The 12,604-nt window shown below is 34.0% G+C and overlaps 1 protein-coding gene and 1 non-coding gene across 5 annotated transcripts in view; both read right to left on the bottom strand.

Moving 5' to 3' along the window:
- Positions 1-12,604, bottom strand: part of Dmd (dystrophin) — a 1,916,788-nt gene that overhangs the window by 351,073 nt on the left and 1,553,111 nt on the right. For all 4 annotated transcript variants that reach the window (XM_048336444.1, XM_048336436.1, XM_048336438.1 and 1 more), the window contains one exon: positions 11,745-11,901. In XM_048336444.1, coding sequence (XP_048192401.1) covers positions 11,745-11,901 — 157 coding nt within the window. The remainder of the gene's footprint in view (positions 1-11,744; positions 11,902-12,604) is intronic.
- LOC125344417 lies at positions 786-915 on the bottom strand. Its single transcript, XR_007209536.1, has one exon. It is a non-coding gene; the product is annotated as a small nucleolar RNA SNORA40 (small nucleolar RNA).

The following is a 12,604-nucleotide window of genomic DNA, read 5'->3' as shown; positions in this document are numbered from 1 at the left end:
GTGTATCTTTGGAATTTAGAAAGATTTAGAATAAAATGAAAAAAGGTAAAAAGAGGAAATTATTAGCCCTAGGAAATAAGAGAGAATAAAGAAAATGAGAGAATAAACAAAATGATGTTTCTTATTACATTGAAAGACTATAAATAGTACTATATCATTTTAAATATGGCTACATGGAAGGTTATTCTCTATTTATTCACTTAAGAAATATTGAGAATCTATTAGGCACCACATAATGTTCTAGAAAATAAATATCATTGGTTTTTAATAGCATGGAGTCGAAGAGAGAAAAGCATATGTATTTAAGAAAATTCTGCATTCAAATAACAGAAGATACAAAATTTAATATGTAATAATGTACTGTAAACTATCCATTGCAATGCAGCTGTTGTATTTTAAAGTGCTTTTGAACAAAAATAAGAACATTCAATATCAAGAACCTTGAGTTTTTGTTTTATCATACATGACTATTTAAAAGACTATTTGAAGGAAGTTTTGGCCAATATATACTCATAAAACATTGATTTTCTCATAAATTATGGTCAATATTTAAATTGGACAAGTCACTTAATTCATATGTGGAGGTAGAAAGTTATCAGATGTAGAGACCTTCTCCCATATACATACTGGATATGTAGTTACAAAAGTTAGATGTCAGTATCCAGGTATTTCTTTCCAAATTTCTTGGATACATTGTGGTTTTGTTAGCTTTTACATCAACTTTATTCTCAGAGCCAACCTGAGTGAGTTAGCAAACCCTCAGCATTGCAACCTGTTGTAGGAATTATGTTCCTTGTAACATATACCAAAAACTCATACTCAACAATGGGATCTGGGTTGTAAAAGAGGATTTACTGTTTGTACTTGTCTCTAAGGCTTTGTTACAAATTGAACAAAGACACACATACAAGTGTTGCAAGTAGACGATACTAAAAAAAACAAATCTTTAGAGCAAGGTTGTGGCTCAAATGGTAAAGTGCCTGTGAATGTCTCTGAGTTCAAACCCCAGTACTTCCATATAAAACAAATCACAAAGCAAAACAAAATAAAAGAACAACAACAACACATCCTCTTCTCCATACACTCCTCTTTTCTTTTGTAAGGTAGGTAGATTTAGGTCTCCAAAATAATACTGTGGATGAATTAGAAGCAATTACAAAAAAAATTAGAGCACCTCCATGAAAATAAAATTGCATTCTATTGTACAAAGGAGAATAAATTAAGCATACTAAATGGATGCCTTTAGCTTCCTAAGGTTTACAAATATACTACCTTGGACCATGCTCTGACAATGTTTTGGTAGTGTCAAATTCCAAGGTGAAACCATTTTTTCTTTTTTTTTTTTTTCTCAAATTTTTATTATCAAACTGACGTACAGAGAGGTTACAGTATCATACGTTGGGCATTGGATACATTTCTTGTACTGTTTGTTGCCTTGTCCCTCATGCCCCTAAGTTTAGGTTTCTTTTTTTTTTTTTTTTTTGGCCAGTCCTGGGCTTGAACTCAGGACCTGAGCATTGTCCCTGGCTTCTTTTTGCTCAAGGCTAGCACTCTGCCACTTGAGCCACAGCGCCACTTCTGGCCATTTTCTGTATATGTGGTGCTGGGGAATTGAACCCAGGGCCTCATGTATACGAGGCAAGCACTCTTGCCACTAGGCCATATCCCCAGCCCTTTCTAAAGTTTAAATGATTGGATTGAGACTGCTTATATATGCTGGTCAACTGAGTAATTGATTTCTGGTTAATGATTCATTCAAAGCTATTTATTTTGAACCTATTATGTGTAAGGTAGGGAAATGTGAGGAACTGATGATTGTTCCTAAAGTATCAATAGTTTGATTAAGTAGGTATATTTGTGGTATGGTTATTGGTTTGATATTATCATTCTTTCATCAATGCAAATTCCAAGTACAGATAGGTTAGGGTTTACTTAAGGCCATTGGCTGATTAATTTAATCCCAATTGTGATATTCTTAAGCCAAGCTGAAAATGAGTGTGAGCAAACACTCAAAGTTCCCTCAATTATAATTTGGGAACCATCTATGTGAAAAATACTAATGTTCATGAAGAAACTTATTCTCCCACGTTTGCTTCCAGGGCAGGAAAGATAAATACGATAAGAAATACCTAGTAATTCCACAAATGAAAAGTTTTTCAGAATCACATATGAGGAGGGAATAAAAGGTGAGATATTGACTTGCCAGCAGTTTATCAGAGTAGACAGGCTCTGGGCTCAGGTACTGACATTACAGGGAGAAAAACTACCTTGCTTTCAACTATAGACAGGGAAAGTAGGGTCATATTGTGATGGATGGAAATAAAAGCCTTTGCTTTTCAAAATACAGATGTTTTCTTGTCATGTACAGTATTCTTGGATCAGAATTTTATCTATAGTCCCATTGAAGCAGCAAAGTTCTATTTGTGTTATTCAGACTGAAATTTGATAGAGTAACTATATAATTATCATATTCAGAAGAATCACTCGACAGAATGATCTCAGATTGTTGGAGTGATGTAAAGAATATAATTCTGAATAGGAAGAGCTGTGGGATTTAATTCTGGCTTGGGTCAGAAATTGGCCACAGAGATCTTGTAACCTAACCTAGCTTGTAAAATATCCAGTTATATATCACCTTATCTACATTTTAACATCCAATTCTAATACTCTACAGTCAATATGTTTAGATCATTAACCAGCCACAGGCTGTTAACATACTTGTACTAAATAGTCTCTGCTAAGCATCAGTGCTAATGATAAAAAATGTATCCATAGCTTGTCTATCCTCAATAAATACTGTTAAATAAAAAATGCAATATCCAGTTAGAAAATAAGAATGTTTCAAAGGAAGGTCAGGTTTATTTAGATGCAAACCATGCTTGTAGATGAAAGCTTTGTCTCATGAATCATAAGAGAAAAAAATAATGCTGTAAGTTGATAAAAACAGATGTTATTTTAGGCCTACTCTCATGTTCCAGATTCAGAGCTGAATACAACTTTTGAGTTATTGGCTGGAATTTCCTTAAGAGAAGGACTGATTAGCCCTGCCCTTTCAAGTGTGTTGTTTCCCAAACATGTTTACATGTTCAATTATTTGAACCACTGGCTGGAGCTTTTCCTCTACAGTGTAGCATTATCTAGATAAGGAAACAACTCATGGGGGGAGAGAGAATGGGGGGGAATGAGGGAGGAAGTAACAAATTGTACAAGAAATGTACCCACTGCCTTACATAAAACTGTAACCCCTCTGTACATCACTTGGGCAATAAATAATTATTGAGAAAAAAAAGAAAGCATTAGGCAGACGTTAACATTTATAATGATTCAGTAGTTCTATCCAGTCACCAAATGGTTATGGATCAGGAATAGGCAAGAAAATGAACACAGTCACACTTAGAATTTTATTCATAGTTAATATATTTGTCATTGTATATCACCATTCTAATTCCCACATTATTATATTATTTCTTCCTTGTCTATACTCCTCTGTATTTTTGTGTCTGATAAGTTAGTTGTTGAATGCATTCTATTTCAATCATTTGAAGGGCTATCATATTATCTATGTTTCAAACACATAGTTTACCAAATTATGATTTATGGACAATCGATGCCTACATTCAAGACCAAGGTCTTAAAAAAAAAGCAAGAATCCAGAATTATGGTAAATGCTAGAGTGGCAGAAATATTGGCAAATATTCTAAACAATTTTATAAAGGTTCATGAAAGAATTGGAAGAAAGTGGAAACTGAACAACAATTAGAAAAAGCTTTTCTTTTGGGGGGCATTGTAGCAGGTAACAATGTACAACAAGAAATGTACTCATTACCTTATTTATGTAATTGTAACCCCTCTGTACATCACTTTGGCAATAACATTAAATTTAAAAACAGAAAAAGGAGAGCTTTGTCTTACTAGTCATTGGAGAAAGTTAACATTAGAATAATGGTGGACATGGGCATATGTGCTAAAAAAGAGGTCAACATGTTTTTTGTTGTAGTAAAAATATTTAACATGAGATTTACCCTCCAATAAATGTTTAAGTGAATACATTGGGATCATTAATGACAGGCCCAATGTTGTACAGCACATCTCTAGAAGCTACTAACATTTCATGAACAAAACTTTATATCTAGTGAGTAAGGATTCTCACCCTCTAGCAATCACCATTCTACTTTCTGCTTCTATGGGTTTAACTTCATAATCACTTAAAAATAAGATGAAAAAAGATTGCATCTTATTTTCACTCTACTATGAAATAAGTAAAGAGATTGTGGTATCAGATACAGTGATTCAGATAAGAATATGTACAAAGGGATTAATTTATAAGTGAGATTAAATCAGTTTGAAACAAAATTGGAAAATAAATGGACATATATTTTAATCCTAGAATTGTTTTATTTAAACTGAATTATACTCATTGAGAAAAAATATTCAGTGTTTGGGGGAAAATATTTTTTACAACTCTTTGTCTCAATTTGCTTTTCTGGAAGTGTTCAAAAACAAAACATTGTATTCTTCTGGATCAAGGATATGGGCTAGAATAGAGTCCAGTCTGCTCGCAGGAATAGTTTTAGGCCCACAGCTGTTAAACTCTTAGTCCTGAGGCTGGGCCAACTTCCAAGTGGGATAGTCATTTCCTACTGACAATGAAAGTTGCTAAGTTCTTAACTGACCTTGAGAAATCACTGGGGAGAACTCAGTGTGTTCCCATGGCCATTTAGGGAATTCATTACAGTTCATTGAGCCTAAACCTTAAAACTCTGGAAATGTCTTCTGAAGTGGTAGTACAAATGAACAGATTATTAGCAAATCATGTGATAAGGCACTCAGGTGACATTTGAAGCTGTCAAGTATAACTAGTAAATTTCTGAATCATATCATTTGTCTAGTGTTTCAAAATAATCCAAAATTCTGCTCCTTGATTTACTCCAATTATACACCTCCAAACATGATCATTTCAGAGTCCCTCTTATCTCCGAAATTGGGACCATCAATTTCCTATTCGATGAAGCTGTAGACTTCAAAGTCAGCCTTGACTCTTCTCTTTCCCTTGCATTCCACATTTCATCTATGTTAAGTTCTATCAGGTCAACCTTCAAACTATAGCTGGGATCAAGTAATTTTTCCACTTTATCTCTCTTTCCATTCCAGTCTAAATCACCACCATTTACTTCCTAGATGACTTTGTCACCCTTCAAACTTTCTCTGAGCTTTGCCTTTCCCAGTCAATTTTCCATACAGCAGCTGGAATGAACTTGTGCATAAATCAGGTTGCATCATGCCTGCTGAGAGACCTTCAGTGAAGTTTCACTGCACACAGAAGAAAATCCCCCTCCAAGATATGGCCTACAAGCTGTTCATTATCTGCCCTTTGTCTCCTTCCAGAGTCTACCAAAGTCTCTTAGTCTTCTTTCCTTTGAAACACTACTTAAATACTGTAAATGTTTATGCACATAAGCTTTGGATGTGTTGCTTTTTTTGACCAGAATAGACTTCACTGAAGGAATTTACTTGGTTCATTCACTTATACCAACCTTTGTTCAAATATAGCATATAACATATTTTCCAGTCTTTTCCTATCCCTATTGTGTGTGTTTATTTTATTTTTTTTCTTCATAGAAGTCATGATTGACATTTTAAACAACACATCAATACATTATATTACTGTGTTGAACTCTCACTGAAGTTGTACATTCATGAGGGCAAGGGGACCATGTTGTTCACTATGGCCAAAGACAGGTGAGTACAGAGCACATGTTCATATAAATAGTCTCTGAAAGGAACAATGACTTCTAGGAATCTTGGGTATAATTTTTTTTCCTAAAATAAAAATTTGGGAAAATGTAGCAAAAGTTGAAGTGTCTATATGTGATTAAATAAATAGTATGTATAAAATACTTTGTAAAGGCAAACCACTATATAAGCATTACTTTTAAAATATTTGTCAGCCTATCAGAATATTGTGACAAAGAAAAAAACACTTTGAGAAAGCAATTTGTAGCTTGCTCACATTTTATCTTATAATACTCATTAAAGAAGAACAACAATTCCTGGATGACTTCATTCTTACATTCTGATGATACAGCTAGTTTTCAGAAGATTTTCACAAATGCCTAGAAATGCAGTTCTAAAAATAAATTTCAAGTCTTTTCTGTTCAGCATGGGTAAATATGACTGCATATAATATTGGAGTTATATGGACACAGTTTCCCTCATTATAGATGAAAAATAGATAAAAAGATGTTGATTTCTTCCATCATAACTGACAAGATATCTCAGGGTAGATGTAACTAAAAGTAAACTTTACAGAGAAACCAAACTCTAAAATTTCCAAAAGATGATGTTTTCATATGGAAATGAAATACTATGTCACAACCTTTGTCATCTTTCAGAGGGAAGAGGGAAGTCTGCATTTTTGTCAATACAAACTTGACTTAACATTCACATATGGTATTCAACGAAATTTTCTATTTCTGTGTAAAGAAAATACAGAAGACTCTTCCATCTAATATACACTAAAATTATAGTCTAAGTGAGCAGGCCAGCATTAATGATATAATTACTCCAAATAAATGTTTAATTTCCAATATGATTTTGGGATTTTTTTGAATTTTGAACCTCTGCCTTACTTTATGGTGATTTGTGAATAAATCGAACATGCATAATATATAACCTGACAAATGAACAAGTAAACTACTTTATTCAAGCATTTTCATTTGTCAACAACATCCAAGCAATAATGGCTTTCTGTCTGGCATTTTAATAATGCATGTATTGATTACTTCCATCCAAATTGTAACCAGAAAATCTCAGGAAGCTTTGAAGGTGTCCTTAACGGTCTCTGGAGAAGGGATTATAGAGATTTTTAAATTGAAAGATGAAAACCCAACCACAAACAATTTCATTAGTAAAAGTGCAAACAAAAAGTCATTACCTACAGTGTTCTTATAATCAAGACCTAATCTCCATTTGGATTTGGGATAGCAAAAAGGGAATTAAATAAGCTCATGGTTTATTGCAGTTCTCCTTAGAAATTCTCCACTATTATTTGCCTCCTTTAAGACTCTCTCTAGGTTAATCACAGAAGTAGACAAGTAATAAATATCACTTTAGTGACTGCTCAAGTAAAACAAAGGAAGTCAGTTTAAAAAATATATCTGGACCAGAATAATGTACACTAATTGAAAATGAGTCAGTCTAGTGAGGCAAGTAATAAGAAACTGAAAAAGCCAGGATAATGTATTCAAAAGATCTAAAAATTGGTCAGTTTATATTTGCTAAGGCACATTTGAGCTTTAATTATTTATAACACTTCACCACATACAGAGCATTATTTTATTAATTAGTCTTGAGAGCCATTAACTTGTAGTTGTTATGTTGTCCAGCTGGTTTGGGAAACATATATCTATTCCCATGGGTGAGACAATTGGGTTGAGGAGTAAGAACACAGTATCAACTACCTATGTGTACTATATAGGAATGAGGTTTTTATTTACCTATTGGAAAAGCATATACTTCTCCATTAAAACAACTGAGACAAAGAAAATGGTGCAAGACAATATGTTATGCTTCAAAATTCCATCATTAATCTGAAATGACATGCAAACAAAATATTGATGACTTGTTTTTAAACATCCTAAGTCATATACAAATTAAGGAAAAAATGGAAATATGTTATATTATGGTTTCCACTTTGGATATTTCCATAAAAATGTGTTTCCATAAAAATTTGCAGTTAAGGGCTTTACTAACTTATGACAGATATTACACATGATTTTTTTTAAAAAGGGACAATGAAATACAGCGGAAGTAGTTTATGATTACAAGTGACTTACCAAGCATTCTACATAAACAGCAATGGAATTAAAAAACTCATAAAGAGGCAGACAATTTATAATCTTAGAGAGAGGACAAAGTAAACCTAACGTCTAAGAAAAATAAAACACAAAAGCTGTCAATGATTGAATATTGATGGAGTTTTATAGCTATTGTGTTTCATTTTGCTCTTTCTGAGTTCAGAAGGTCCAATAGGTAGATTTAGTTTCAAGGGTTTTTGTTTGTGCCTTTTGCCCACAGGCAACAAGTGTGTCAGTAATGATGCAGTCCTTGCATTATGGCCCTCAAACGGCTGTTGCATAAATATGACAAAACTGAGTACGTCATTTATACACAGGAATGATGACGTTCTTTGAGGAAGGAGCGTGTTTTGTGATAAAGAATATTTCTTAAAGATATGAAGAAAAGCACATGAAACCATTGGACTTAACTACAAACAAAAATAACATGCATCAAAATAACTACAAAAGGATTCTTAGTTGAGAATAATAAGAAAAGTCCTGTAAGGAGGAAACAATTTTATTTCTCTGCTCGTTTTCTTGAAAGGCCAGAGAATAAACAAGATTATTATAAGTGTACTGATGGTTTGGTTTCTTCCTTCCTCCTATCAAAGTGTTTTCTTGTCCTTATCTCCCTCCCCACAGTTTTTTGAGACAAGGCCTCCCTGTGTTTTTCAAGCTGGCCTAGAATTCATCTTCCTGCCTCAGCCTTCTGCTCTCTTTACCTCCTTGATCCCTTTCTCCTCTATCCATTGTGTCTGCCCTGTACTTTATAAAGCTGTAAGTATAAAGATGTCACCTTGCTCTCTCACAAAAAGTTTCTCAGAGCATATATACAGGTTTAAATAAAAACCCTAAGTTATAGAAAGGAAAGTAGATGGTATTAGAAGAGTTTATAAAAGTGGGTGATTTGATCAAATGTGTGCATAGGGAAAAGATTGTGTGATATTTGAGCTAAGATGTACAGGATTAGTACAAGAAATTAACCAGAATATCATGATGGGGTAAGTGTGGATGTAACGTGTTTCAGACAGAGAAGCAATATGCTTATAGCCTCATTTGAGAGGAATATAGTGAATTAAAAAAACACACACACACACACAAGACTGTGGCTGTAAGGAAAGAAAAAAGTCACATAAAGCCTCATTACCCTTCCTGAGATTTTTGGTCTTTTTCCAAAGGCATTGAGCAGCTATTAGAGTGTAAAGCTAGCAAAGACATAATTTAATTTATACTTTTACATAGATCCACCTGAGTGAAAATTAGGGGTTGCATTGGAAGTTAGCCAGAACAGATGCAGAAAGGTTAAGAGAAGATTGTTGTAGCTACTCTGATATCAGTAGGCAAAACTGAGAAATATTTTTGTAACAAATGCAGAGATGTAGTAGCAATGGATGACTAGAGGTTGGTGATCGTGTAAAAAATAACAGTTTGCTATGTTGATGTCTGGACAAAGAAAAATACTAACGAAGTTAAAAAATGTCAATGATTTTAGAGCTTTGGAATGAGTTATTAAAATATTTGATGATTAAACCTAAGTTGTACTTGAAGGGAGGCAAAGATGAAGGAATAGATGAACTCATAAATAAAACAGAATTATCAATGCCCTGGAACTTTGGTTTGGCCAAATAAAATAACAAGTAGGTGTCTGAATGAGCGCACTAACCAAGAATGGAGAAATTAACTGTTAACCCTGTTACAGGTTAATCTTAACTCCAGTACCTCCATCTTCCTCATGAGACTTTCTTGAGATTCTGGAGAGAATTCTGAGAAGTACATTTTGCCACTGCTAGCAAGATACTAAAGCCAATCAACATCAACACAAATAGATTAAGTCATATCTATAACAACATGCTGGGTAAAAGGATCATGGCAATTATGTGGACCAATTTCCTTACCTTTCAGTAGTAACCACAATTTAAATCTCCTGATTTTTAGTGTACTTTGCCATTTTTATTGGTTTCTCAAGCCAGAACAAAAGTAAGTATTTTGGTAGAAATTCACTCTTGTGTTATTATATCATATGAGGCATTGCATTTAAAATGTCTATCATTTTCAAGACGAGTTCTTCTATATATACACACCAGTATTTTGACTATTTATTCAAAGTTAGGACATCATAAGAATACATCACTATTATATTTCACCCTATTAGAACAGCTAACATAATATTGTGAGTTATATAAAGGGAAATGACTACAGGCAAAATAGGCAGTTTTCTTGACATTCTTTCACAAATATTTCTGGGACTTCCTTCATATTTTATTTCTATTTTATAGCCTCCTATATCCTCTTTTCTGAAATAATATATACCCTTAACTTACAAGATGCTACTTTTGACTGTGACTCGTCTAGAGATATTTCCTTTAAGGTCATACTATACACAATGGTACTGCGTTATCAAGTTGTTAGTATTTGGCTTTAATTTACTTGGTAGACTATTCATTGTCATTTACTTTTTATTTCAAAAGCAATCATCAGGCCAGGCATCAGTAGCTCAGAACTGTGATCCTAACGACTTTGGAGGTTGAAAACAAGAGGATGTTGGAATGAGGCTAGCCCATGCAAAAAAGTCCACTAGACTCCTCCTTGGTTGTAAGCCCACTGTAGTGGCATACACTTTTGATTCCAGAAACTGTCTGAAGCCTAAATTAAGATCAAGGCTCAGGTACACACCTAGAAAGGAAACAAAACCTTATCCTAAAAATAATAAGAGAACAACAGGAATGAAGAATGGCACAGTAGTATCAAATTCCAGTAAAAATCAAAACTATTGAACTGTTACTATACATCAGATATTTTACTTGGCTGTAGGGTCTTGGAAATTCACAAAACCCAATCTCTGTCTTCCCCTTTCAGAGCCTAGTAGAGAAGATAGAAATATAACTAAAAGCAAGAGAAAAGAAACAATTAGTCCCTGCTGGAGTATGCTGATGACCAAGTCATTACCCCGAAAATTGGTAAAGTAGAAATATTTATCTTGCCTGTCCTGTACAAATGATAGAAAAAAGGAGGAGCTTGTGAACTAAATTAACTGAATATAACATGCAGATTTCACTATAACTCTTACTTAAAACGAAAGCTAAAGACTTCATAAAAGAATAATTATTATTGATACTATTCTTGAAGGAACTGGGGTTTGAATTGACAGCCTCGGATTTGTGAGTTAGGTGATCTATCACTCAGACCTTTATGCTTTATTTCTTTTTTTCAAGTAAGGTCTTCTGTTTTCACATGGATCAGCCTGGACATTGACCCTGCATTTTTTTGTCTCCTGCATAGCTAGGATGAGGGGTATGTACCACACTGGAGCTCTTTTATTGGTGGAGATTGAGTCTTCCTAATTTTTTTGATGGAACTGGCTTTTCAAACTGTGATCTTTCCAATCTCTGCCTCCTCAGTAGCTGGAATCATAGGAATGAACTGTCATGCCTAGCCTAATAATTTTTGAAGTATTATAGCAGCAGAATGATTATTATAAAAAGCAAACCTTTATGCTTTCAAGATATTTACAGAAACATTTAGGAATAAAATGACACATGCTAGATTTCTGCTTCAAAATAATGGGGCAAAGAATGGAAGTAAAGAAGGAATAAGTCTAGCCATGACTTGATGATTGTTAAAGATCTGATAAGTACATGAGTGTTTATTATAGCACTATATTTACTTTTATAAATGTTCAGAAATTCCATGATGAAAAGGTTCTAAAAATATTCAAAATTTGGGAAATTTCCTAAAGGACAATTATTAGTGTATATGTTTTTGACATTTAAAATATAATAGATTGGATTATTTATAATTGACCCTTGGATGTGAGGAGCAAAACAAATTTCTATTTGACTTAATTTCCATCAAGACTAGTTATAAATTAGTCACTCATTGCATGCTATACATTTAAACATGTCCTACCCTGTGTACATCATTCCGTTTTTGGACTGCTGGTAAATCACCCCCAATAGGTGCTTGCCGGTTTAATTCATCATCTTTCAGCTGTAGCCACACCAGAAGTTCCTGAAGAGAAAGATGCAGTCGCTTCCACTGGTCAGAACTGGCTTCCAAATGAGACCTAAAAACCAAACCAAGCCAAACCAACCAAAAAAAAGGAGAAAATTGTGTCAGAATATTTGAAAGTATAACTGAAAGTTTTAGTAATCTCATTATACCAGTTGGTTATTTCCCTGGTGCACAAACCAATTGTGAGTGATGTGGTGGTAGCCATAAATAAATTTTTGTGTGTGCCAATATTGGGCTTTGAAATAAGTACCTGGCACTGTCCCTTAGGGTTCTCTACCATTTGAGACACACCCGGTTAATTAGAAATAAAAGTCTCATGGACTTTCCTTCCCAAGCTGGTTTTGAACTGTGATCTCCAGATCTTAGCCTCCTGAGCTGAGGATTTTAAGTACTGATCTGTGACATCCTTTTGAGATCTATCAAATGATGTGATGGTATTGTGATAGAAAATTTGAGGAAAGACAGGTTTCAGTTTTATGTTCCTCTCCTCATGTAGAATTCTCAGACTTTGAGCATGATGTATGCGTTGGATTCCATTATATTCCCATCCTGTTGCAATCAATCACTCCTAACGTTTGTGGTTGACAAAACTAGACCTTATGAGCAATGAAAATCCCATAGAGTTCATGTGACTCATGCTAGTCTTAGAATACTTCCTGCTTAAAGGAACAAAAAAGTCTTTCCCCACATTTTAACTTTTCCATCTCTGTCCATTCCTTCATGCTCTTCTTTCTTATGATTCTCCTTTAGAGCTT

The sequence above is a fragment of the Perognathus longimembris genome, chromosome 28, assembly GCF_023159225.1.
Source record: "Perognathus longimembris pacificus isolate PPM17 chromosome 28, ASM2315922v1, whole genome shotgun sequence".
Classification (NCBI taxonomy): Eukaryota; Metazoa; Chordata; class Mammalia; order Rodentia; family Heteromyidae; genus Perognathus; species Perognathus longimembris.
This window is presented reverse-complemented; position numbering and strand designations above follow the sequence as displayed.